Here is a 27,818-nt window from a genome sequence, read left to right as displayed (position 1 = left end):
CTTAATTAGTCCCCCCAGAGTTTTTTCCAGGCCGTTCTCCTTCTCCATATCATCTGGCAACAGCATGTTTATCTAAATAATAAACGTTCCTGTCTGTTCTTTGCAGTATTCTAGTAGTGTAGAGTGCAGTAGTGCCTTTGTGTCTGGGCTGTGGTCCCATTCATATTTGCGTTAAGGGCCTGGCCTTCAAATTCCAGCCCATCTTGTCTGCCCCTTCTTTACTTCAATATGCAGTTACCCATGGAAATGCGTTCCCCCCCAATCACATATTTGAACTCTTCCCATACAGTCCCAGCTTTCTTTACTGAATTAACATTTCTTTCAGAGTTTGACTGTATAGCTTGTATCTGTTCTCTAAACACAGCATCCAATAGAATAGTTGGGTGAAATTGCCATAACCCTGCATGCTGGTGCCAATTGGAATACACTGTTAGTTGTGTGGGGGTGTGGTCTGAGTATGTACGGGGAAGGTTCTCTCCTCCCCCCATCCAGTTTCACCACATCTTTAGTACCTAGCCAGATATCTATTCTGCCATGTACTGTGATGTTATAGCTATAGGGCTGCATCTGCACATTTTTGACTCTCCAAAAGTCTACGAAACCATTGTGTTGCATTATATCTAGCAATGTGGCACTTCCATTGGTGGGATATCTGTCTCTAGTGTAGATACTGTCCCATGTGCTATGTTACTGTGACATTGTGGTCACCCCTCGTATAATTGTTCAGGCCTGCAGTGCAGTGCTGTGCATTGTCATGACCTTCTGGAAAAAAGTCCAGATCGTCATGAGTTGGGCAGTGTATGTTCACAATTGTAAAGTGTGTACCTGCAGTATATCATGTATTATCACATATCTGTCATCCAGTTAAACCAATTATTGAATGTGTCTATAGTTGGTACCTTTTATGACCAGTGTGGCTGCTCTACCAGCATAGTTAAAGTAACTTGCAAAGTACCTATGGCTCCACCAGCTTGTGGCACAGTGATCTGCCTTCCATCCCGTAAATGGGTCTCATGTAGTACTAAAATATCAGTATTTTGTCTACTGTCACATGCTACGATGTTTCGTATCCTCTGGTGATTATTAAGCTCCAGTAAGTTCCATGACGTAATTTTAACTTTAGGATGCCTCCGTTTGTCTCTCCAGTGTGGTTCTCAAATATAAATCTAGTTTATACCATAGTGGTAAAGCATGGTCTGGCTGTTGTTTAACTACTTGGCTTAACAGTAAGATGAATACACCCCTCCCACGCTGAACCTAAACATGTCAGCCATGAACTGAACTTGAACGATCCCCATGAGTCTGGATGTACCACAATCTCAGAAGTCTCCTCTCCCTCAAATTGCAACTTTGCCATGGGTCAACCTGTTGAGTATGTGGGTCACACAGTGTGTATTTGATGGTAATAACAGTCTGTTCACTGACTGAGGCGAGCTCTCTACCTCCTTGATTTTTTCCTTACACCATTATGAACTGGTATATTCGCAAAGCAAGCATCTACTTGATCTGACCCCAGATCTACCTGCTGCCACAGCAGCATGGTGGCATTCCACTCAGTGATGGCTTATTACTGAGTTCTTATTCTCTCTCCCAACATGCGTACTTCTGAATTTCAGGATCACAAGTGTCTCACCAAGCCGGGCTGGCTTGTCATTGTCGTTAAGTCAGTTGTGCTCCTCCTTCGCAGCAGTGTCTCAGCTTTTGTGGTCTCTACTTACAGTTTTTGTTCAAGAATGCGTCTGCCTGGTGCGTAGCCTGAAGCCAAGAGGAATGGCTGCACTCTGAGTCGGCTCATCTAACCGCCGAGGGTAAACCCCCAAAATCCTGCAAAATCTGTCCTCATCTGCACTCCCCCATCTTCCGACAGTAAGGGGAACATCCTGGGCTATTCAATCAGAAATAAAAATAAACACAATATTGAAATATTGTGCCCTGATTGTTTACGAATTTAACTTCCTGATGATATGTTAAAAGGTCCAGATATTGAAAAGATTTTTGGGCTGTACAATTATATATTATTGGTGATAAACGTGGCTGGAATTTCGGTTCAAGTATAGTTTGGCCACCACCTTATTTATAGCTTTTACATGTTAATTTATTCATCATGAGGCCAAGTGGATACTCTGGGTTTTCACGTTTACAGGCTTTTTAAAAGGTTATGATTTTAGTTTCAAGAAAATGGATGTTTTAAATTTAGCGGCCAATATTCTCAATCTTAATGTATTAATTATGGTGTATAAAAGAATGAATGGAGTTGCTATCATAAGTTTATCAACTAGAGTGCTTTTTATGTTATTGAATACTTAATGTGCCAGTCCCCTATTAAACAGTATGAAATCTTTGATATGCCCAGTCAAATTAATCAAATTACTGAGGATTAGGTTCAATCACCTCCTTATACTTGAGGTGACAGGGTCGTGTAGAGGTCTGCCCATACAATATGATTATGTTGCTTTGTATTCGTGTTATAAAGTAACTTTTGTATTTGTTGTTGTATTGCAAATAATTCACTAGTGCTTCTTGAGTTGGGTGTCTTTAGTACTTTTATGAAGAGTTATAGAAATCTTCTGTGTGACAATCAAGATTAGGAAGACATACTAACCTACCTAACCAAAATTGTTGTTCTTCTGTAAAGCGTTATGTTTTATAAGGTTGGTAGAGGGCAGCATGATCCCGAAATGCCTTCAAAAGCCGTTCTCATGTGGATGGGAAAATACACTACTAGTGGAGTGTCTTTACTGAGAAATACAATAAGCAAAGGTCACAGCAGGCCACCAGAGCAACCTAGTCATGCTAGAAGCAACAACATATTGGGACCAGTGCTTCCAAAATGCACTGTTTTAATCAGTGGAAGGCCTTCTGAAAACATGTGTGCCATCAATAGAGAAATACACATAAACTGCACATGACCACCGTTGACAGTCCACCCGCCCCCGCCTGTCGGACTAGTTAAATTGGCTCCTATTTATGTTGTTAACAGATAAAATCTATTTGTAGGGGGACTTGAAGTGTTCCTTTATCAGGAGTTTTAAAACTTGTTTTTGATCTCTCCACAGACGCAGTAAACACACTGTTGTTGCTTACAAAGATGCCATTTATGTTTTTGGAGGAGACAATGGGTAAGAATTTTTTTTAACCTATGACATTCCATCTATTTCTTCGCCCCAAGGTAGGGGCTATGAATAAACCTCTGCAATTTGATTGAGTCTTATGAAGCTCCTTTCTTGAGTCATCTGTTGTCACGATGGTAATCAATATGCTTTCCAAATGTGTAACTTCACTCTGAATGAGTTCATACTGATCCACATCTTGAATGGGCATAACTCTGTAGAAGCCTGAGCTTCCTCAGCTTCCTTTGCTCATGTAGGATACTGAGAACTCCAGTGATGCAACAGGCTTTAATTTGACTACCCCCACCCTCCTTACCACGACCTACCACCACCCCAGTCTCGACAACAAGCGCTACCTTAATTGACAATACAAGCCTGCTGTGCAATTCCCATCTTCCAACTTTGCATGCCACACTAGTTATTGCTAGAGATGAACCATTACCTTTTAACTTTCTCACTAGTCTAGGGTTAACACTGAGGGCTTGGATAAGAAAGCCTCAGTGTCCTGTTTCTGAATGGCTTATCATTTGTTCCCCTACTCCGTGCAGTGGTCAAGACAGTCAAGCTAAAGCAGTTCTGTTTCAAAAAATGTCCAAGCTCCTCTAAACTTGGCATCATGGAACTGACAAAAGGCTTTGTGATATTTTAGCTGGACATCTGTAATACAGTTTCCCAAGCTTCCAACAGTGCTCACCAACAAGCTACAAAGACTGCTGGACACATTTGCCAGAGTGTTCCAGGCTTTTTTCCAGCTGGACAACATCAAAACGGACTTGAAATAACTCTGTTGTCTGCTGGGGAAATACAGAAGTCTCTGTGCTCAACAGGGCTCACACAGTTAAAGTGTAAAAGATGAGTCTGTAACTAAGAATTTACAATCAACCAAGGAGTAACAACTGTACTATATTCACTAAGCCATCTCCATGAAAGATCTGTGTGCAAAAATTGGTGCCCATTTTTTTCTGTCCGCCTTGAATCTTAGTCGGCCACAGCTGTAACTACATTTTTTAGGCATCTCACATTTCCACCTCTCCCCCAGTTGTTACAGAGAACTCACTCTGCTGCTAAACCTCAGTACTAAGGCTATTGGTAGACATCTCCACATGAACCATTACATAGCCTACAACGGTCCTGGGGTCACAACGTGCAAGCAGAGGAAGGAGATAGGCCAGAAGAGGGTATGACAGACTTCTGAAGCTCCTAAGACTACAGCCTGCATAGCCTTTCCATCACCAATGGCACAGAAGATCCAAAGTGTTAAAAACATATCAATACTTGTACTGCATCCACTTTGAAAGCCCTGCAAATTCATCCATTCCAAGATAAGAATCCCTTTCCCTTTCCTTCAGAAAGCGTCTGCTTACTTGAAAATTACACAAGACTACTAAAAGAAAAACAAGCATTTACAATGCAATGGTCTCGGCAGCATTAAAGGTAGAGCTATTGGCATTGGTCATTATTTATTTATTTTTTTAAATCTTAAATAAATGACATTGTATTCTGAGAGTTACTCCTGGGGGTAACAATGCATGGTGTGAGTTACTCCCTGTGGGATAAAAATGGAGGTTTACTGAATCTCTTTGTTCGCAACAGTGAACGCTGTCAGTCAGATACTCCCTGGGAATAATAATGGAGCAAATAACAATAAATGTTGTAGGCTAAAAAAACATGCTGTCAAACACCACCACGGTCTAACAGTTTATGCCGTCATGCTGTAAATGTGCACACACTCAGATATTCCCTGTGTGATACCAACATTACATGCTGTCATGTACAACCTGGAATTAAAAATGCAGGCGTCAGATAGGCTGGGGATAAAACTACATGCTTTCAGATCGGGAGGGGGGGGGCGGTAACATTGCTTGCTGTTAGATACTCTCTAGCGGTAACAGTGCATCCTGTCAAATATTCCCGTGCCCAACAAAGCATACTGCATGTACTCCCTGGGACTAATAATGTAGGCTAGGCATTAAAGCCCGTATGCTATTACTTCCGGGGGTGGTGCAGGGCTAACGTGGCATGCTTGCACATATTCCCTATGGGCAACAATGTATTCTGTGAGGTACTGCCCGAGGTAATAATACATGGTGTCATTTGCTCCCTGGGGCTAACAATCATTGTTTACATACACTATATGTGCGCAACTGTGCGCGCCGTCGGGTATTCACGGGAATACTAGTGGAGGCTATCAGGTTTTACAAGGGGAGGACAGTGCACGTTGTCAGGTAACCCCGTATGCTGTCAGACTCCGTGTGAGTGACGGCGCAGGCTATGGCGTACTCCAGGGGTTATACATACCCAGGTGGCTGCTGCTCCGATGCCTGGGCAGGAGGGGGCCAAGAATAGAAAGGCGGGGGCCAGGAATAGCAGTGGGACCGATAACAAAACACCGAGGAGATCGGAAGGAGGCAGGAATTGGAAACAAGTCCTGAGGAGAAGGCACGGTTCACCCATGGGCAATCGGCATATTAGCAGAACTCTCAAGTCTTCCAGGGCAATGCCAGTCAAGTTTAATATATAATATAGCTTTCTACTACTAATATATGTATATCCTCGTGTTCGTAGCTTTGAGTTTATCGTGGGAGAAAGAGAACAACTACAAGCTCCATAGTCCACCGCGAATATCCCGAAAGGATTATATACTTACTTATGGATCAGGGAACACTTTAGAGCTCTGTGTCAGTGAAACTCTTCCTTGCCTGATATCGTCTTTGCCATTCAGAACTTTGAAATGCGTGTGCGTTCACGTTATCAGCAGACAGACGAGCTGCATGCGAAACCTATCGTGGGGCGGGACTGACAAAACGAAACCTATCGTGGGGCGGGACTTCCGTTTTGTGAAGCCCGCGCCCACGGAGTGCCTGGAGGAGCACCGAGGGAGAGCCCCGCGGTCGGAGGCTGCACAAGTCCGAAGGGCCTTTGACCGGTGAGCGGAGCGGGGCGGGGGGGGGGGAGAGAATGCCTGTATGTCTGCGTGTCCGGAGGGCCTTTGACCGGTGAGCGGGGCGGGGGTGGGAGAGAATGCCTGTATGTCTGCGTGTGTGTGTGTGCGACGGCGGAGGGGAGGGGCGGGGTGCGACGGCGGAGGGGAGGGGTGGGGGGGTGCGACAACGGAGGGGTGGGGGGGATGCTCGGTGCACGTGTGTGTGTGTGTATGCATGCGACGGCGGGGGTGGGTTCGCTGTATGTGTGGGTGCGTGCGTGCATGAGCGCTCGTGTGTGTCTGTCGCTGTTTCTGCGCATGCGCGTGTGGTGTTGCTGCTTCCCAGGAGACAGCAGCTGAGCGCGTTCGCGAGCGCGTGGCCAGCGGAAATCGCCTCCTTGAAGAGGCAATGCGCGTGCCAGAGGCTGTCTCCTGGGAAGCACAGTCCCTGACAAAAGATCTCCGGCGGAGACGCGCTTCCGCGCGTTGACGCCGAGACCTAAAAAGGGTTATACTCCACCTACCTCTCAGTACAAAAGCAGGACTGCTCACTTTGACCCATGATAGCTCTATGAACACAAAAAATTGGATGCAGAAGGAAAGTTGAACATGGTGTTCTTTTTAATACATAAGGCCCCAATAAAGGAGAGGGGTTCTAAGACTATGATGGACCTGAATAATCGAAATTTCATATCCTCATACTTCTAAAGTGCCAGAATGAACTGTGCTTTACAAACCAAAAATGTATATATTTCCGGGGAGCTAGGTGGCGTGCGACTAAGATGTTCGCACACCAGTGAGACTCTTGCCGATCGGGTGCCAAAATAAACGACAACACCATCCTGAGTCACTATTTTCATAAATATTTGGCGGTATTGACTACTTCATGACCTGTGGTCCTGCTGCAGCTGCTTCTTGGATGCTGGAGCAGCCTGGGTGCTAAGATACGCCCGGGTAGACCAAAACCGGCGGACTACTTCTTGATGTCTGGAGCGTCTGCTCCGCGCCATTTCCTAACGGAGCCCATGGCTCCCCACTGACATCTATGCCACGGACTCGATCCTCGTATTCCTCACGCTGCGCTGCCGGCCTTGGTCCCTGCCTGCGACAACAGCGAACCCATACATCAGCCTTGAGGTGAGGAGTCGGTGGGAGTCTACAGCCGGGAACTTGTGGCTGCACACCCGTTTGGCAGCGACGGCAGTTTGGGCACGCACAGGGGAGATACGCACTTGGAGCGGGCGCGCGGAAGGGATCCAACACAGTCTGCACGGTCCTGTGTGCGCTCCCCAGTAGCCCCCTCCCAACCTGTGTGGACTGTTTCATTTTGGGAGCTGATAGGTCTGAAAAACATTGCCGCCTATTAACTCGGGGCCTTTAGAGTACCCTCTTGGCGTCATTTCTTGACTGAACTCAAGACCTTCCACGGACATCTGGACGATGGTGGTGGCGGCTCTCACTCTCACCGTGAGACACCGCTAGCCTGGTTCTAGGTTCAATATAGCCCGCGATACCCGCATTGGACGGGTGGCATGGGGCTGGCGGGGACTCCTTAACAAATTTATGGCCCGACCCTGAACTGATCCATGTTAATGTTTCCCGCCTATCCGGGAGTGGCGGCCATCCAAGTCTGTGCCTACCGTGTACACTGTGAACCTTCCCAGTGGCGCAGAATCATCACCTCGAGAGCAAAGTCGAGTCCCCGAAGTGCCTGTATGTCCTGTGCTAGCCCCTTGACAGCTACTTACCCTTCCCTGGGAAACGAGGCCTTGTCCGGGAGAGGGCTAGGCCTGGATGACATCAGCGACTGCACAGAGGCCGGGTAGGTGACGCTACTCCCCCCCCCCCATCCTGAGGTAGAGGCCCTTCTGAAGACGACTGAGCTATTCCTGATCCTGCACGGGGCCCAACTGAGCAGGCTGTACAGTACTTAAAATATTGGCTGATCAAGACACTACCCCTTCCAGCATACCCCAGAGCTGTACAGACCGCTACTCCATTCCACGGCTACCGTCACAGAGAGAGCTCGAGTATTCGCACCCCAGTTGCAGATACAGACCTACGACACAGGTCCTGAAATGGGCAGGACAGACTTGAAACAAACGGAGATACTCTTCGAAGCCCGCAAAACACCCTGGTCTCAATCTTGTGAACACCCTGCGTCCAAGCCTGGCGAGGGCCAAGAGGAGGACCTGAAAGCACTCTTAGGAATGATGCAAAACGGCCTCACATCAATAGACACAAAAAATGACGCAATGAATTCCCGTATGGACTCTGTGGTACACAAGCTCGAACGCCACAGTCATCGACTGGACGAAGCTGAAAACAGAATTTCTGAACTGGAGGATGGCGCTACAAATAGTAGACAGCACATCTCACAAATAGGTTACTTAAAATCATTACAGAAAAAAATGAAGACCTGGAGGTCCGCTCCAGGAGAAACAACATCCGTATTCTTGGCCTGGCGGAGTCAGCAATTACTGGCTGCATGGAGGACTGAATTGAAACTCTCATCAGCAACCTGTTCGGGGCTGAGGCATTCTCCAATCACCTCACTGTGGAAAGAGCACACAGGTCCCTGAATGTGCGCCCTGCGCCTGGGATGCCTCCACGCCCAGTCATAGTCCGATTTCTCAACTACCGAGACCGTGATACGGTACTCCGCCTGGCGCGAGAAAAGAAGAAGGTAGAGTATGAAAACACAACCTTGTCATTCTACCCCGATTTTACACACAATGTGCATGATGCCAGGTGGAAATTTACCAACGTCAATAAGGAACTACAGGCCCAAAGCATCCCTTACTCCATGTTCTACCCAGCGCGGCTCCGCATCTCGCACCTGGGAAACAGCAGGTGTTCCACATCCCACAGCAGATCGAGGACTACCTCAAAACCCACTGGGGGACGTCGCCATCTAAGACCTCAAATAGTGTGCACTCCAGATCCCGGTCTCCATTGTCGACACAAGATTAAGCCTGACCACCCTAATGGCTCTGAACAATGTCTGGCCTGGGTTGCTCACCATAGAACTTTGCACAGACGTCCGCCACCATTGACTCCATTATTATGACTAACGGACATGTACCACCCGGTACTTTACCCTCCTCCCCTCACTGTTTCCAGTCTGCTAGCGTGAGGCGATAGACGGGTGGAATATCTGGAGGATAATGGCATGTGGTAGGCCCCTAGCTTTACCCACAAGGGAGTAACCCCTTAACTTCAATATCACGGAGGCTTTCTCCGTGCTGGGGTAAAATCATAGATCACCCTGATTTTTCCAACTGGGTGAAGGAGAGCAAACCCACCCTGTCAGGGAATACCACTATAGATAACCATAGGTTCGAGGGATGATCAGTGCAATAGGGAATAAGATAAAACCCCTAGGTGCAAGGCCTAGATCCCGGCAAGAGAGGAAATCTGCGCCCTGGTTTTCGAGTTCACTAAAAGAAACATTAGGGGAAGTCAGAGTTTTAGAACGTAGATGGAGACGCCATTATGATAGTAAAGAACATGAGGCGTACAAGGCAGCTAGGAGTCACTATCACACCTTGATCAAACGTGCGAAAGCCAACTTTTACACGACCGCGATCGAAGCTACAAAAAACAAGCAGAAGGAAATCTTCAAAATTGTCAACAGTTTCAGAAATCCTAAATTGTTATCACAGGATATTCCATCGTCCCAGATTTTATGTGACGAGATAGCTAACTATTTTGATCAGAAAATACACAATCTCACCAAAGATTTCCCTCAGGCTGAACCAGTGGATTCAAAGTCAAGGGGCAAAATAGATTCTTACACGGCTTGTTGGGAAACCGTCACCCCGATTAGCCTGGAGGATACCCACCAGGCTATATCTCTAATTAAGTCAGGATCTCCTTTTGATCCTTGTCCCCCAATTCTGTTAAAAGCTATAATAGAGGAGGCCAATCCTGCAATAAACTCCATTATTAACTCATCACTTCAATCTGGTGAGATTCCACCACAATGGAGAGTCGCAGCAGTAAGACCGCTTCAGAAGAAGACACTACAAGACCCCACGACTCTATCCAATTTGCGCCCCATCTCGCTTCTTCCAGCCCTTTGCAAATTGGCAGAAACTTGTGTAAATAAGCAGCTTAAGGCATTCCTAGAAGAGAATAACATTCTTCATTCTAATCAAGCAGGCTTTAGAGCCCATCATTCGACGGAGTCGGCCCTGCTGTTCACAACGGAGACCATACGAGCTGCGCTGGATCGGGGCAAGAAGGCTGTCCTGATCCTTTTAGATCTATCTGCAGCGTTTGATACGGTGTCCCATGCTATCCTTTTAGATCGCCTGGCCAATCCGGACATAGTAGGCACCATATTAGAGTGGCTCAAAAATTTCCTGACACATAGGCGTCGGGTAATTACGTTAGGACAGTTTTGTTCTGAGGAAAAGGCATTGAAGACAGGGGTACCACAGGGCTCAAGTCTGAGCCCCACACTTTTTAATCTTTACATGGTCCCCATGATCACATTAATCTCTTCATTTGACATCAGCACTATTGCTTACGCTAATGATACACAGCTAGTCCTAGTCCTGGAAAAGGACTTGGCCAATGCTGAACAGACCTTGAAAGACTGCCTATCTGCGACATTCACTTGGATGACAAATAATCACCTGAAGTGTAATTCAGCCAAATCGGAAATTCTACCGTTCGGAATTAACAACCCCTGCTCTCCTCAGATGTGGTGGCCAGAGGATGCGGTAGCCCCGCCAAACACAATCAAGGCAGCACGAAACTTAGGGATCAAATTTGATGATACCCTTTCGTTTAAACAGCAAGCAAGGGAGGTAGCAGGCGCCTGTTTCAACATCATAAAGGGCCTCAGAATTCTTTTTGACCTGCTCCCCCTTGCAGCCAGACGCACGGCCGCAATGGCGCTAATTACATCAAGACTGGACTACTGCAATAGCTTGTATGCAGGGTCAAACAAATCGGCCCTGCACAGACTTCAGATGGTCCAACATGCAGCAGCTAGATTGGTGCTCAGATGGCCTAGAAAGTCCTCGGCCTCTGCTGCACTAGATGCCCTCCATTGGCTCCCAATTCACAAACGCATCTTATTTAAAGTCCTGACTATTACCTATAGGGCCTTTCACACGCAGGGTCCGATGTATCTTAGCAAAAGTTTTGCACGATACCACCCCTCTCGTAATCTTAGGTCCGCTACAGCCAACCTGCTCATTGTTCCTAAATTTAGACTGGCGACAAAGGGAGGTAAATCCCTAGCAGTGATTGGCGCTAGGGCATGGAATAAACTACCCCACCAGCTTAGTGAGATCACACCCGAACAAGGGTTTAGGAAATCCCTGAAAACTTGGATATATAGCCTGTGACCCAGCATGCAACGCACTTATGTGAATCTATCTTCCTTTGGGGACAGTACAGCTGTGGACACCTTCATCTGGGTGGAGTCAAAGCACCAAGATGCTCCGTGGAGTGATAGTGCTCTATATAAATTCCGCATCACATCACACACCTGTTTTTTTCCTTATTTCTTAGTTGTAACTGGGAGGGAATACATGCCCGACAAGTTGGGGAAGTCTGAGTGGGAGGAGGGAGGGATTGTTTGCCTTGCTTTTTCGTTTAAATCAACACGTGAATATGTCAGATGCTTGTCCTATATGACACCTTTCATCAATTTAGACCATGATACCAGACCCCATCTTTGCCACTACTCACATGCAATCTAGTATACCCTGCATGACATGGAATATCCGGGGGTTAAAATATCCTCGCGAAAAGAGACAGATCTTGGGTTATCTAGAGAGAGAGAGAGAGACATCATGTGCATGTTGCCCTACTCCAGAAGGCCCATCTGGACCCATCTACGACCCCTACTTTCGCCACTAAGTGGGCTTCACATCACTGCTTCTCCTCTTATTCCACCTACTGTTTATCATGTGATCATGTAATTAATTAACCCTATGGTCCACTATCTGTGGTTCTCCCAAAGCATAAATAGGTCTAGGCCACACACATCAATATCCCTTCAAGTCTTTGCTGATGCCACTGAAAAGAGAAGATAAAATACCTCAACAAGGAGATACTTAACCTAACCGACTTGCTTAAGAATTGAACATGATACACTTCTGCAGTTTCTTCTGTTCTACTTAGAAATAATTATCTGGGAAGATGAGCAGTCACCCATTACTAGCCCTACTCCTGCAAGATAAAGACACTCGTTCACTAGTTTCGAACAAGCACCTTGTTACCCACACACCCCTTTCATCATCTTGCACATTGTTGCACACCTAATGCATCTAGCACTCAAAGTAACCCAGGTTGCATGTCATCAGAGTATACTCAGCCCCTCTGACTCCTTATGGAAAGGCACATGGTAGAACAAATGGATTGTATGCCCAAAAATACACAAATCCTACCAATAATGCAACACTTGAAACGTTGGGAGCTCGAGGTGGTGCTCCTTATAATTGTTGGCACCTCCATTTGAACCTAGCGTAAACATGATAATTGAAAATTGCTTTTCTCAAGATGATTACATCAATAAGTGAGCTTCAAGATTGTCAGTGGATAAACTTTACAATTTTCCATCAAAATAAGGTTATTTTATTGAATGCACCCTTTCTTACTACTCAAAGCATGTGCTGGAATCCAATTTGAACCAGATCGTATAACTACAAGATTGTTTTTGAAGATCAATGATACCTGCACACAGTCCACGCTATACAGACTCAAAAATACCACTCCGGATAGAAGGCAGCAATCTGGCACACAAAAAGTTTGCACCTTTCTCACATTCCAGTAAAGGCAAGGCCTTGTCTAAGTCTTTGCAGACAAACAATTGATGGGAATGCTTTAGGCATACTCCATTAGCAGAAAGGCAGTAAAGGTGGTTTACGTATGAAAGCATGCCACCAATACATTTGCAAAATACTACTACCTGGGTGCCAGACAGGAGGCACCGGAATTGTTAAAAAAAAACGTACTTAAGTACTGTTTCCTCCTCAAACCTACTGACTTACTTGCATTACTTGATGCCCTGTGCATGTTCTATGAATGAATTAGACGTATGGTGGAACAGAAAATGTCACTATAATTATGCCTTTTCAACTTATTGCCTGGCTATAGATTTACATGCACCCCACTGAGCTTGCTATGAAAGTGGAAGAGAAAAGACAGTTTGTCCTGATTTTGCAGAGCCTTGACAACAATCTAAAGGTGGTGTTAATGTGACACATGTTGTGGGCCTACCCTGTAACATGGGAGGGTCTTTTACAGATACATCCTTTAGTTGTTGACAACAGGGAGATTCTTTCACATCTTTTGAACATGTATCAATACACAACCATATTATTTATACAAGATGAATCTGTAACATTTGGACATGCAGAATTATTATTGCAGGCACATTGGTGTGTTTCTGTGATGGTTATTGTGACGTCATCCCTGTTCCCAAGTGGTTTGGTCGAGGGTCAATCCTGCGTCTTTTGTAGTTAGTGGGCAAAACCTTTTTCTGTAGTGGCTGTGGGGGCATTTCCTAATCCCTGGTGGTATCCAAATGAATGCAATAATCTAACCTTCTCTTTCCTTTTCAGAAAGATCATGCTGAATGACCTGCTGAGGTTTGATGTAAAGGACTGTTCTTGGTGCAGGTACGCAGATATTCCTAGATTCCTGAGGAAAGGTAGCATTTAGCTTGTCCTAATCATCAATATGCTTGACCCATGTCTGTAGTTAAAGTATGTAAGTAAATATATTTATTTAATAGGTTTCTCAATTAAAAACTACAACATTTAAGATCTTCATTGCCCAAAAGCTTTGCTCAATAACATTTATAAACGTGATTAAAATAGAAAGCACATATGACAGTGCAAATTTGCTAACATAAAATGCAAATCCTTTGAAAAAGCATTTTAAAATATAATTTGCAAACACCTAAAAAGACATATTGTATTACTTCTTTTTTCCTGGAACACATTATTAAATGACTTTGTAGAGCCTCTTTTCCAAATGTGCAGACCCAGATCTTTTTTTAACCAATTTTATTAGTTTTCATTGCAATACATAATCTACAATACCTTGGTAGATGACAATATGTACATACAGAGATTGTTTATGCATAGACAGTATGTAGCATAGTAGCTGCCGGTTCAAGTTTTTATTGAATAAACAGTAACATTATAAACTCACAGATCACAACAATGCCACACGATCATGCAGTCCTCCTAGCCAATGTTAATACATGTGAGCCTCTACAACACTCTTTGTTGAGTAGTATAGAGTATGGTGTGCTGCGCTGTGTGTTTCACATCACACCACACCACTCATGACTGAACACCGATTAATGTTCCCCTGGAAGTGGGACCCTAGTTTGTGTAGTGGAAGACCTGTAGACCTCCCAGGCAAGGTGACCCAGAGGGCAGCGTTCAATCCTATGTGTGAAAGGGAAGCAGGGACACTTCTCCTATCTAATCTACTAGTAATTCTCTGAATGTCTGGAAATCATTGAGTAGACCATCCCAGGAGGAGGCTATTGGGATCTTGTGCAGCTCCTTGACCTCCTCCACCCACAATGCCAGTGCTTCAGCCTTGCCCCACTTAAGCATTGCTGTGCACCAGTGACTCAAGGTCAGGAGGTTGTGTGCCTTCCAGTTTTGTGCTAGGTCGCTCTTCCCAACAACACACAGCTCATAGATGAGATTTGCATCCTTTGCCACGCCTTCTTATCCTTGTGCGCTGATCTATTCCACCCCCCTTCAACCTTGATATTTCTCACATCATGATGATTGACCATGGCTAAGGTGGTCATACTAACGTAGAATGTGAGGGGGATGGGAACAGCCAGGATAAGACCTGCTGTGCAACAATGCATACAGCGAAGGGGGGCACAGGTGGGGCTCCTCCAGGAAACTCACGATGCCAAAGACGAAGAGGGCCACTTACAAAAGCACTGGCTACGGCAATGCTTTAGCACCCCTTACTCTGGGTCTGTATGAGTAGCATTCATCTGTGTACAAACCAGGGGTTGGGGTTAGGCACAATCTGAGGAGATCGATTCTGAAGGGCGATACATGCTGATGGAGGGCCAATTGAATGGGAGGCCAGTGTTGTTGGGGCATATTTACACACCAAATACAGCCCAGTCCTCGTTCTTGGCACATATATCCTTAGTTCTTATCCATTGGTCTCTCATCCCTTGAATCCTTTGGGGAGATTTTAACTGCATCCTAGATCCACACATGGACCGATCACATCCCCTACAACCTACCTCACTAGTGGTAACAGCGCCAATTGCCTTTCACAGTGGCTCACTCATTGGTCGCTCCTTGATTGTTGGTGGGTCATGCACCCTGGGGCTCTGGACAGTTCTTATTATTCCACTCCCCATGAACTGCATGTGAGGTATATCACTCCACTCCGCAAGTCAACAGAACTGAATACCTCGGGCAAACTTTTTCTGTCCATAACCCACTGCAGGTACATCTTGAGTGGGGGATGCCAAGACTCCCAGTACCCACGTGGTGACTTCAGCCAGCCATGTTAGAAGACCTGGTCTTTGGACCCCCTAGATAGGGAGACTTTGCATGCCCCCTCATGCTTCAAGAAATCCATGGATCAGTTGGAGGCAATGCCACACAGAAGATGCTGGGCCTCAACGGATTGCCTGCGGAGTTTTACAAGGCATACGAGTCCCTGTTAGCCCCTAAAATGTTGGAGATGTGCCAGTCTGCGTTCACAGAGGGTTACTTCCCACAGTGGCTCCGTGAATTTTTATTAGTGTCCCTCCCACCGTGTGATCCGTATTGTGTTACCAAAAGAAAACACCACAATGCCAAACCAAGGGCAAACCCCAAACATGTGGCCGCCCAAGCAGTTAACCAAAAAGCCCATAATGAGGTGACTCTGAGTCACTCTTAAATATCCTTAAGTTACCATTGGCATGAAGACGGGGGATTCTGTATGTTAGTGTCATGCAACAACACGTCACCCCAGGTGAGAGTTGTAAGAGTAAACCAAACTAAAGAAACCGAGGCAACTTTAGAAGTGGCAATTCCAACCCATTTCTACATTGCAGTAGGCTTTGAGTTACGCTGCTCAAAAAGGAGATGATCTCGCAGTGTGGTTTGACCATCCTCCCCAGCCACTGGTCATGGCGACCAGGATCCTGCAACCACCATATACGATGGCATTGGGTAGCATCCATGTGTTTAGATCAATGGATCAGCCATCAGTGGCATAACGTAAGTGGGAACCTGGGAGTCCGCACTGCAACAGAGGTATGGGAAGTGTGTGAGTCTGGTTCAGAGAGGCCGTCCTTCAGTTGACTAGGTGTCAGGGAGCTCCCCAATATTCACCAGGAGGTCCCCGTGGATATAGTGCTGTGAGCCCTGTGATATGCGCAGCCCTTTGCTCTCTGCTACTTTGCCTGGTTCACCTCCCGGGGCCTTCAGGTTCAGGATTTTTCAGATGTTGAGGTTTGAGTGCCCGTGTAATAACTATGCTATTCCACCCAGTCCCAGACATCTGTGGGTTCCTTAAAAAAGTAGCTGGTTGTGTGGGCTATGACTTTAAGCTTGGCTGAGAATAGAAGAGAGCACCTAAGGCCAATTTGTCGAAGCTTTCACTTCCTACCCATGAAGGAGACTCTGCGGCGCTTCACTACCACTGTGTAGCCTGGAAAGAGATTAATGCTTGTTTTTTCATAGAGGATTGGACCAATGGATCGAGTCGCCTGTAGGATGGCTCCCATTTGAGGTTTATGGGCTGGAACCTGATGGACACACTCAACCAGAAAGCGAGGCAACAGTTTCACAGGTGCCACTGTCTTCCGCAGCCAGTCCTAAAAATTGTATGTGGTTGTACTCCTCCGCCCCTTCCGAAAAGCTCACTATGCTGAGGTTGTTGCGGCAAGATTGCTCCTTGAGTTCTCCGCCCTGCCTTCGAGTTCTTGGACTTTGGCGGTAAGAGATAGGACTTTGCTTTCCAAGTCCCTGATGCATGGTCTTTATCTGTTATGGCATATTCCGCACCATCAACTCTGGCCTTAAGCTTCTTCTAGTCTCCACTGATCAGTCCCACGTTAACGGCGACAGTGTCAACCCGACCACGGAGTTCCTGTCAAGAGTGCAATTGCTTCCAGGATCTTGGTGAGTTTCTCCTCCATAGCTTTTTGGAGTCTTCTTGAGTGGGAGATTTATCCGGTTGGTCCTTGGGTTTTCCGTTCGGGTGCTCCAGGAATGAGGGCCTGCACCCCCTTGTCGCCCCATGAGGCGTATGGACTCACGCTTTCCGCAGGTCCCTCACCAGGGGGAAGGAAGACCCCTCTGCAGAAGCGGGCCCTTAACGTCCACGTTCACTACCATACAAGACCTGCCAGGCCCTTGAAGAACCTCGGGAAGGTAGGTACTGGGGCGGCACATGTTGTCTATGTTGGAGCCTCCCATGTCTGTAAGCAATCTTTGTCAGTCGTGCTCCTCACACAACTTCCATGGCAATGGCGCAGCCTTTCCCAAAGCATAGGAGAACACTGCAGACCTCCATCTGCACCTGGATCCACCACACCGTTCTTTCACCCTTGTGGTGGGCCTCTAGGGAAGCAATAGCAGTGCGGCCTCTCCTGCCTAGTAGAGCTCTCTTCCCGAGAGGGGGGAGGGGATATGGTGCAGACAAACAGAGGTGTTCGTGATATCCTGGCTACCGGGCACTGCCACACCAGCAAAAAGCCTCTCTCACTCCATGGCTGGGAAGCGGCTCTGCAGTTGAAGCGGTGGCCTTTGTGGGCATCTAAGTGTTTTACCCAGGGTATATGGCAGTGTGGTAGGGTCTCCCATAGGGCAGCGCCTCTGGCTGTCCGCTCTCTATATCGCCCCCAGGTACCGAGCTGGTCTTAGTATGCTCCTGGCTTTTGTCCTTACTTCTCTCCATAGAGTGGGAGGAATCCCCCTTCAGACATTTCCCATGGGGTATCTGCCTCTCCGACCAGCAACCACACGTGGCGGGGACTCCAAGGTATGCAGTGGGGCTGGCTGGGCCATGCTACAGAGGTGCCACTACTTCAGCCTGAAATCCGCACCCCTCAGTCATGTGCTTGTCGTCAGAATTCACGTCTCACCTTCAGGCTTTCGTGTCTGGGCTGCGTGACATGGCTCCTCGCCCGTACCACCACAGGCTCCCAAGTTCACAGCACAGAGCACTGACAATGCAGGCAGCCCACATCAGGACTAAAGTAAACCTCAGGGACATTCAGGGGGTCCGATCCTTCACCCTTTGGCTGGCCGGAATCATGCCCAGCACACTGGCCTGCTCACAGTGGTTTGCCGCCTCTGCCGAGGCCCAGAGTTTGGCTCTCTCTCTCCTCCCAATCCCGCTGGTAGAGCAGAATTACCCTCCCTTGCCCCCGCCGCTGGCCCACACATATGCAACATGAGGGAGCAACAGGGCTGTGCGCCTTACCAGGCAGGGCCATCAACAGGTACAGGTCTCCGCTCAGCTAAGCTGGGGGCTTGGCCACCGTCATGCGGTGATTGTGCTCAAGTCATGGGTCTGGATGTGGAGCTTCACAAAAATGCGTCCACCATCTTCCCGTGCAATCCACCCTACCCCCAACCCCCAGACTACAAAGATTATATCGCCATTATACCAACATAACAGAAGAAAATGTGTTTGATCCTCCGTTCTATCAAGCTTGCAATTATTTTTAAGTATAGTTCTGCTGGTTGCCTCGTTTTTCAAGCTCTAGTTCCAAGTGAGATAGCAGTGGATCTCAGGTGTACAGTATGCCCAGAATATAAATAATCGGAACAAGATCAAGATTGCTCTCTATTGAAAAAATAAAAATAAACCTTGTATGCATTGCTCAAAGCCAGTGTTGATAATGTGCTATTGCCCAGTTGTGGCAAAAGGTGATCACATATTTACATGTTAGAAATGATTTATATGACCCCAAACATCCATTCTTCTGTAGGACTTCTGATCAGTTCCAAACCTTCAAGATATTACAAGTACGGAATGACTGGAACAGTCCACCGTTGCAGGACAGTGCAGAGGGTGCAACATTGATTTTGGAGGCCAGTGATCTAACCCCTCCTTGAGTGAGAGTAATGTTGGATGTGTAATCAGGATCTTCCAGCATCAGCCGCAAAAAACTATTTTGAAATATTTTCAATGCAGGAGCTTTGTGCCAGATCTCTCTTCTATAAAGTAGTGAAGACAATATCTTACATTTATAAAGCTATGAGGTTTTTTTTAATAGTATGTATCGCCCTAGGTTTGCACTTAAAAACAAAACCAGCATGCTTGAGGGTACACACTTGATCTGACATTCAGATTAACAAAGGTTAAAGTGGAGTTATACAAAGGTCTGCTAATCATTTTTCTTAAAGAGCATTTTAAATTCAAACACTGAAATTCACCAGGTCTATGTAAATGAGCAAAGTCTGACTTGTAGTGCTGTAGATTTCATATGGCATTAGTGATGTAATATGTGCTAAATTTATTGTTAGCTAATACATACAATTTTTATTAACCTAATGTGTAATGTATTAATATTCTTATATTATATTGCTAATTGATTGTTATTTATTGGTCTAAATACCAAGGAGCAGTTCTTTCGTTTTTGTGATTCTTAGTCTTCGCTAAAGCTAGTGAAAGTAGTGTCGGCATTAGCAGCAGTCTATGATGCCAATTTTGTGTTGAGAAAATTGATGTCATTCATCTGCATATAAAGTAAGAGTCGTACATGGTTTTCCAGAGCTTGGTTGCATGAGTGACATACAGTAGAAAGAGGATGGGCGAAGAGAACAATCCGGGGAATTTCCATATTAGTTTTGAATGGGCAGTCTTGTTTCCCCCATTGCTTGTCTGATATTGTTATATGTAGTGTCATGTATCACTTCACTCCCTGGGAAAAGCTTCTGATCATCCTGATACAAGCTTTATGCAAAGTAAGGTCCAGGTATCCAACACTGAAGAGCGCCGCTATTAACGGTCTTTTTCAACGCCAACACACTTTTTTATCACAACCTTCAGTCTTTCTCTGTTCCAAACGAAAGAGGCTGGCTCATGAATCACCATCTGCCTGAAGACCGTATTATCATTTTTACCCACGGTTTCCAGTCACTGTAGTATATTGAATACTTTCAGCTTTCATGAGTTTCGTATAGTTCATATTGCTCAATAATAGAGATGCATTATACAGACATTCAGCCTCCTCTGTATTGTTGCTCGGTTTCTTCAGTACCTTCTGCTGGTTTAGCCACAGAGATCGCAATCTCTCTGATGCAAAAGAGTATTTCTATGCATTACTACATAGGATGCCTTCAGCAGTGCCAGCTAATTTGAAGCTGCATTTTTTCATTCTATCAGAATAAAGCACTGTCTTTAAAGTTCATTGTTATCATTTGAAATATAAATGCATTTTGACACCACTATTAATAGGCCAAGTTCATATCATTTTGTCCTACTGAATAGAAATGCTTTCAGTAATAATTATCTTTCACAATTTGTCCTACACAAATAAAACATTTTTCTGCTCAAGATATGTAAATGTTTCATTGTCAAGGTAAATGTAAAGTCAAGCTTTTGATTTTACTAGCTATCCTTCACATACATAAGCACACTACTTCCCTGCTCATCCCTCCCACACACATGCATAGCAATGCTGCTCTCTGCTACTTGTGCACCCTGTGTATTCTCAATGCCCCCTCAATTTTTTATAACCTATTTTATTTGTTTCTTTTCTTTTTCCTCAGCAATCAACATCCATTACCAAGTAGTAAACAATCATATTAGGTACATGAATATACGCAGTACAGTCTGGGTTAGAGAGGCTGCTAAGGTTACAGTGGTAGCCCCGAGTGTATACAGCAGCATTACATTTCCTGTTACGTCGGAGCTTGTTATACTATGGTGTTCAGCTGGTTCTTTAAGTCGTCCATTTCTCACTGTACTGCAGTGGTATTATCGTATGGTAAGAAGATTCATATAATGAGTTAAGTAAACTATCCCCCCCCCCCCTCCCCCTTCCCTAACTTTGTCTGGCCCGTCTCCACCTCAACTTTGTATCGGACTGCACCGTTAGCTACCCCCACTCCGACTGCAAACATTCCAATATACATTTTGTACAGTGTTGGGTCAACAGGACTTATAAAGCGTTAACATTGTAGGCTGGACAGGGCCTGGGTAGTTAAGCTTCTACTACACCTGCGCTGCAGGGACTGGCTGTGGTACAAGGGCCTTGAAAGCTTCTATTATGGTACTCCAGTCCACGGTCTTCTTCCAGTCAGATTGCAGCACTTTCGGCGCTGCCCCACCTCCCTGTGCTAGCTATAGAGTGATGGGGGTGTGACTGAATTCCACCTCATCGTAATGGAGCGTTTGGCCAGGAGTAATGCTAGGTCTATAAAGCAAGACTGTACCCTCTGTGCCTTGGCACGTCGAGACAACCCCAGCAGGCAGACAGCAGGCGTATCTGGGACAAGACCGTGGATCTGACCATTGTGACCACTTCCGAACAGTACGATGTGAGCACCGGGCACACACCCAGAGCATGCGAAATAAATCGGCATCTCTCAACTTACATCTGGGGCAATGATTTTGCATGGCTGGGTATATGCGCTGTAGCCAGTGTGGGTGAGGTATGCCCTGTGTAGGACCATAAATTGAATGAATAACGTATCCTGGTGTGTGCTGTAATACCATTATATAGCCATTTAGTAAGGTGGCGGCCTTCTCCCATCTAGTAGGTCATGTGTACCAGCTCCTGTTGTGCGTGTGCCTCCCTGTGTGGGCCCCAGTAATGTAATGTAATGTAATGATGATACTTGTAAAGCGCACTGTTACCCCATCTCGGGGTGTCCTGGCGCTGAAGACCGCTGGGGAACCCGTCCTGGCTTTCCCTGTGAGATGGTCCCTTCTGGGTATCTCCAAGGTGAAACCAGGCATCCCCGGCGTCTGTGGGGGGCCGTTGTAGAGATGAGGCAAGCTTAATGCCCAGAGTTGCCGAGTGTGATCCCTGGTTAGAGTAGGCACCGAGGCGAGAATTATCGAGTCCGTTGACCCTGGTCCACAACCCTGCCGCGTCGGGAATTGAACCCTGGTCCCAGGCCGTTCTCTGCTTCCGGGTCTGCCGCCTCTAACCACTGAGCCACACCACACCACTTCCCCCCCCCCCCCCCCCCCCAGTGCTGCTTCACATATTGTAGGACTAGAGCATGTGTGAGATAGTGCGTCTGAGACCCCATGGCATCTGACGAAATTACCATGATCCATGAGGGTGCCATCGTCTAACAAAGCACCCACTTTGGTGACACCTCCCTCAGCCCAGGCAAGAAGACGCCGCTTGGTGAGTAGGCAAGTGGGGGTAGGGATTCCGAGGAGTGGTAAGTTATCAGAGTATGGTGGGCAACTCCACGTGTAATGAGTGGATTTTTTCCAGTATGCATGCGCAGTGCGTAGGAGCGTGGGGGTACCGGTCGGTATTCTAGCTGTCGGTAGAAGTAGCGCGTGGAGCACCACTCGGGTATGTCGGCTGGAGTGTAATCTGTCTCATGCAGATCAATGCCCCCTCATAAGAAGTAAATCATTTGCTGACAGCCCTCCCCCCACCCCAAGGCTAGGTAAAGGCAATCTAGGGAGTACAGACTTCCCAATAGGCACCTCACTTTTGCTGCCACCTTTTCCTTTGGACTTCAGCTCCAGCTTGTCCTTCTCCCCCAATGCAGCTTCCTTCTTCTCTAGTACAATCTTTTTCTCCACCAAGGCAGTCGAAGATTCCTTGATCTGGAAGTCCCTCTCAGATTGCTTCTCTCTGTACTATATCTGATGGAAAGTTTTAGTTGTCCTGTGATTACTTTGAGTTTATTTCCTCTATGCTTTCATAACTGCTTCTCCACATGCAAATTTCTGGCTTCACGTCGTTCATGTCTTCTCTGGGAACACTTTCCTTTATATAGAGCTTCTCCTTTCCTTTGAGCTTTCTAACCCTCTCACACATTGTTTCACCGTTGTAGTGGATCACTTTAGTGTTCGGCAGCCAAGGCTGCTCTTTTTGTTCCTTTTCTCTTGTTAGTCTGTGCTTCTCTTTTCCATACCCCTCTTTTGCTCTGTACTCTTACTACTACATTTGATCTCTTCTAGCTTCATACACAGACATTTACTTCAGCTTCACCAGCTCCCTGTATTGTGACAGGCTTATACATTCTAAGGATGCAGTTGCATGTTATTCCACCTTCACAGATTCCCATTACTGAAGGGTTGTGAATGTTAATGAATTTTGTTTCAAGCTTGTAGAAGACTTGTGTTGGAGTGCCCATACCATCTGAGTAAGTCCCTAAAGCTGTATTTGACTGTATTTTGGTGCCTGTCATAATGCCTGGGTGATACATTCCACATTGCTCTTGTGACTCGGTCAGTGCTGATTTAGGAGGGCTCTTGTTCATCCGTCAGACCTATTATAATAGACCAGTGAGCAGGAAGTTGAAAGAAGGGTGTGTTTAGGGAAACACAATTGTTGAGCATTATTACTCTGTATGATTTATATATTCACAGCAGATGTTGAGAAAAAAATCTATTTGCTATTTCACTGCACAGGGCCTTTACTACAGGGAGCCCTCCAGCACCGAGATACCACCATTCAGCAGTTGTCTACGGGAGCAGCATGTTTGTATTTGGTAAGTTTGCGATACTTTGAGAACTATGTTAGTTGACTCCAATTATGAGAGTGTTCTCTACATCACAATTGTTGTCTCACTGAACTCCAAAGTACATAGATTTGTTTGCCCTTCTTATTTCAGGACTGAAGCACACCAATTACATGGCATTTTCTTTAAAACGTTATGGCATTTTTAGGTCTCTCCTTCAAGACAGCACAATCTGTCCGGCTTGAAAAGACTGGTTGTGGGATTACCAGGAATTTACAGGGGCCTACAGCCTACCAATGCTTTCCATTGCTTGGCTTTGTTGTCGCTTTCATGTGCTTGCTTATTTGATGGTTTTCCTCGTCCCTCCTGTAGCAGTCCCTTCCATGGATCATAACCTATTTGCTTTACTTTTGACTGGATAACTTGTATCCATCCTCTGCTCACTTTTAGGGAACTTTTTTTTTGGGGTGGTGGGTGGAGGGGGCGTTACCTACACCATGAGAGTGCATGTGTTTTCCAGTTCTCTGCTTCATGTGCCCCGCTAGAAATAACTGCCAGCAGTGGTTGTGTCCTCTTTGGTTTTCAATTGTGTTTTTTAGCAATGCTCCACAGCATCAGGAAAATGATTTTGCTTTTTTCCTGATGCGGTTTGCATCACAAAGAGGCATTGCAAAGCTAATGGTCCAAAAGGTGAAACTTATTGGCTCTGCCAGTGCTTGGTAAAATATACAGAAACATATTAATTGTTACAAATTGATGCAATTTCTGCTTGACTGTAGCTGTCACAACACAGAAATCTCCCTAAAAAAGTTCAACACCCCACAGGTTAAATGCTCTTAATATATTCAAGTGTATTTATGGCTCTTTATCAGTACATTTTCTTACATGTTTATGACTTCAAATGATTCCTCTTGAAGATTCTAGAAAGGTGGTGGTACATTTTATTGCATCAGCCCAGTAATAAATCAATGTTGCAGACATCTGCATAAACTGTCAGGTACTGACAGGTATGAAATGAAATAGTAAATATTAGCAGTTTATACTATCAAGGTTTGTGAGGTTGTGTATTTTGTGAAGAGAGACTACAGCCCTTTCCGTGCACATTTTAGCAGATACTAGGGAACGCACAAGTGCTGCCAGGCCTATCTATAGTCATGGACCCGGTGACCCAAGACTGTTATCCTGATATTTGCTTTGTCTGGCGCCTTGATGCCCTTGGGCTAAGTTGCACCCTATAAATTGCTTTTCTTTCATTCATTCATTCAGAGTAATACAATATTACATTTTCACACGAGGCAGAGGTGTAAGTCGATGCGAAGTTGCTGTCTTGAAGTGTTAAGGGTGCACTGTTCTTTTTTTGTTGCATTTTTGTTTATTTCTGGGTTGAACTATTTTTATGAAAATGAATAAAAACCTTCTGTGGTATAGCAGTCTGCCCAGAAATTATTGAGCCCTCAGTCATTATGAGATGGTTAAGAAAAGAAATTGAAAGTGTTATAATTTTCACTTGGCAGGTTATGTATTGTCATGGGTATGTGTGGAGTGCACGACTCATACAGGAGGGTATCCTGGTGCTGTAAAGTAGGAGCGGCGTGGACCAAGAGTAGGTGAAGAGCCATGTTTTCAGTTTCTTGCAAAATTCAAGAACTGAGGAGCTCTGATGTGTAGGGAGAGGTCAATTCCAGGCTTTGGGAGCGTGATCGGAGAAAAGCCCGTCCGCCAGATCTAGTTCTGTATATGTGATGGATGTGTGCGAGTTGGAGTTCGACAGATTGGAGCTGTGTGCTAGTTATTGGGATTCAGGTAGGTGGGGCCGTTGTGCTTGGCTTGGTAGGTGTGCCTGATTATTTTGAAGAGTTCCTGTTTGTGGATCGTGAGTGAGGAGGTCTTTGAGGTGCAGGGTAGTATGTGTGAAGGTAAGGGAAGTTTGACTGAGTCAGGCAGTTGAATTCTGTATAGTCTAGAATCTTCTACTCAGTTGCGCATTGATTTTTGCGTAGACTGCTTTGCTTTACTGCTGTCCAGCGTTCTGGTGGTGCGGGCCTGGATGATGGTTCTACAGGTATTGAAGGTAAGTGACTTGAAAATCTTCTTGTGCATCTTGTGTGTGTGGAAACAGGAGGCGGTGACTGCTTTTATTTATCCTGTCATATCTAGCTGGTTGTTGACTATTATTCTGAGATTCTTTTCATGGTTTGGTTGGGTGTGGGCCCGATATCGGCATGCCACCAGGTGGAGTCACATAGCAAGGCGTCTTAACCGAATATGACTACTTCTGCCTTGTCTGTGTTTAGCTTGGGGCAGTTGGTTATAATCTATCTGACGACTTGGGACATGCTGACAGAGAAGATGGTTTAGGCGTTCAGTGTTTTGTCAGAGAGGGACAGGGCAAAGTGGGTATCACCTGCATTGATCTGTGTGCGCGAATGAAGCTGTTGAGGGGAGCCATGTTGAAAAGCTTGAGACTGAGCGAGGATCTTTGTGGTACTCTGCAGATTACTTTGGCTGCAGCTAAGGTGAAGGCAGTCAAGCTGACCGATTAGGTGCGGCCTGTGAACAGAATGCTGGTCCTACATTTTAGCATTTTGTAGGTGTTGAATGAAGATGGGTGTAGGAGACGGTATCAAAGGCGGCAGAATGATCCAGAAGGATGAGGGCAGTGGTGTCTCCTCTATTCATGATCAGTCAGATGTCATCCATGGCTGCGATGAGAGCAGCTTCAGTGCTATAGTTAGGTCTGAAGCCAAATTGGGTGGTGTAAAGAAAGTTGTCATTAAAATGGGCAGCTACATTTTTATTCATGATCATCTCTGATGATTACCTGAAAGTGTAGCAGGGAGATGGGTCGTTAGTTGACTAGTATTTTAGGGTTTGCTGAAGTCTTAACTGTGGCATGTTTTCATGTGTGCTGTCACGTTCTTTAGCAAATAGTTGATGAGGGCAGGGGTCTGATGGTATTCTGGAGTGTATGGTTCACATGGTTGCTACAGTTTCCGGACTGGTGATGGTGGGCCAGGTGCTCAGGGTGGTCCTCTGGGCATTGGAAGTAATGGGTAAGGCGGCTGCAAGAATGGAGGTTCGGATAAGGCTCAAAGTTGTTGGAGATATTGGCGATCTTGCTGAGTTCAGAGTTTTTGTGAGTGAGTGATGCTGGGGGAGGTTGCTGACAGAGTGAAGAAATCTTCCACCATAGCTAAGATTTCCGTGGTGTTATTGGTGCTGCTTTTCATGCACTCTGTGAGGGCGGAACATTTGGTGTGTCTGATTTGTTGGTGGTATTGTCTGTAGGCTGATCTGTAGTAGCTCTTTTTAGTGTTGTCCTGGCTTTGTCTCCATCAGCCTAAAGCTGCTGGCAGTGGCCCTTGGTGGGTTTGAGCTCTTCTGTGTTTCTGCTTGCTTGTGGTCTGGCTTTGGTAGTCTTGGTTGGAGCCATTATGTCTGTGTGGGAGGTGATCCAGGCGTTGAAGTTGGAGATGGGTCTGGGGAGGCCATTTGTTGAGGTGTTGTGGAGTAAGATCTCCAAGAATCCTCTGAGACTTTATTCCAATCCTGCATAAAGGGTTTGGAGATGGCATTTCTGTGGTGGGAAGGGATGGGCATGTTGAAATGGACATGGGCGTGATCGGACCAGGTGATGGATGTGTGCTTGTCCACTTTGATTTAGCTGAAGCTGGTTAAGATGATGTCCAGTAGGTGTCCAGCGGCATGGTTAGGGCCTTCTACTTGCTGGGCGAGTCCAAGGCTTGTTAGATCTCCAGCAGTTTGTCCGTGCTCCTCCAGGTGGTTGTTAAGTTAGCCGAGTAGGATAAAGACGCTGGAGTCGAGGATGTGTGTTTCTAAACTGAGTCTGTTTTATCTGAGGACAAGTCACATGTTTGTGTGATGAAGATCGCACATTTCTGTGTGCGATTTTTCGTAACTGTTGCTTGTTGCATATCTGCATACATATTTGTGTTTCGTGTAAAGGGAAATTATTATGTATCCAACTTGCTTTAGAAATACAGTTGTCAATATGTCGTTTTGCACTGGGGGAGTGTTCAAAGATGAGTTTTATGGAACAGTGAATATTATGGAAATCTTCATAAAACAACTTCATTTTGTTTACCCTTAAACTTACCCTGATGCGAGTGCCCATGAATGGGTTTACATTTTTTG

The 27,818-nt window shown here is 45.9% G+C and overlaps 1 protein-coding gene across 3 annotated transcripts in view; it reads left to right on the top strand.

Annotated features, from left to right (window-relative positions):
* LZTR1 (leucine zipper like post translational regulator 1) overlaps window positions 1-27,818 on the top strand; it is a 201,651-nt gene that overhangs the window by 6,817 nt on the left and 167,016 nt on the right. For all 3 annotated transcript variants that reach the window (XR_015300907.1, XM_086943316.1, XM_086943315.1), the window contains 3 exons: window positions 3,057-3,119; window positions 13,620-13,676; window positions 23,614-23,693. Coding sequence is in view for 2 of the 3 variants with exons in the window: in XM_086943316.1 (XP_086799442.1) it covers window positions 3,057-3,119; window positions 13,620-13,676; window positions 23,614-23,693 (200 nt within the window). In the remaining variant the exon portion in view is untranslated. The remainder of the gene's footprint in view (window positions 1-3,056; window positions 3,120-13,619; window positions 13,677-23,613; window positions 23,694-27,818) is intronic.

Source organism: Lissotriton vulgaris, chromosome 11 (genome assembly GCF_964263255.1).
Source record: "Lissotriton vulgaris chromosome 11, aLisVul1.2, whole genome shotgun sequence".
NCBI classification, from domain to species: domain Eukaryota; kingdom Metazoa; phylum Chordata; class Amphibia; order Caudata; family Salamandridae; genus Lissotriton; species Lissotriton vulgaris.
The sequence above is the reverse complement of the archived record's forward strand: the minus strand, read 5'-3'. Positions and strand labels throughout refer to the sequence as shown.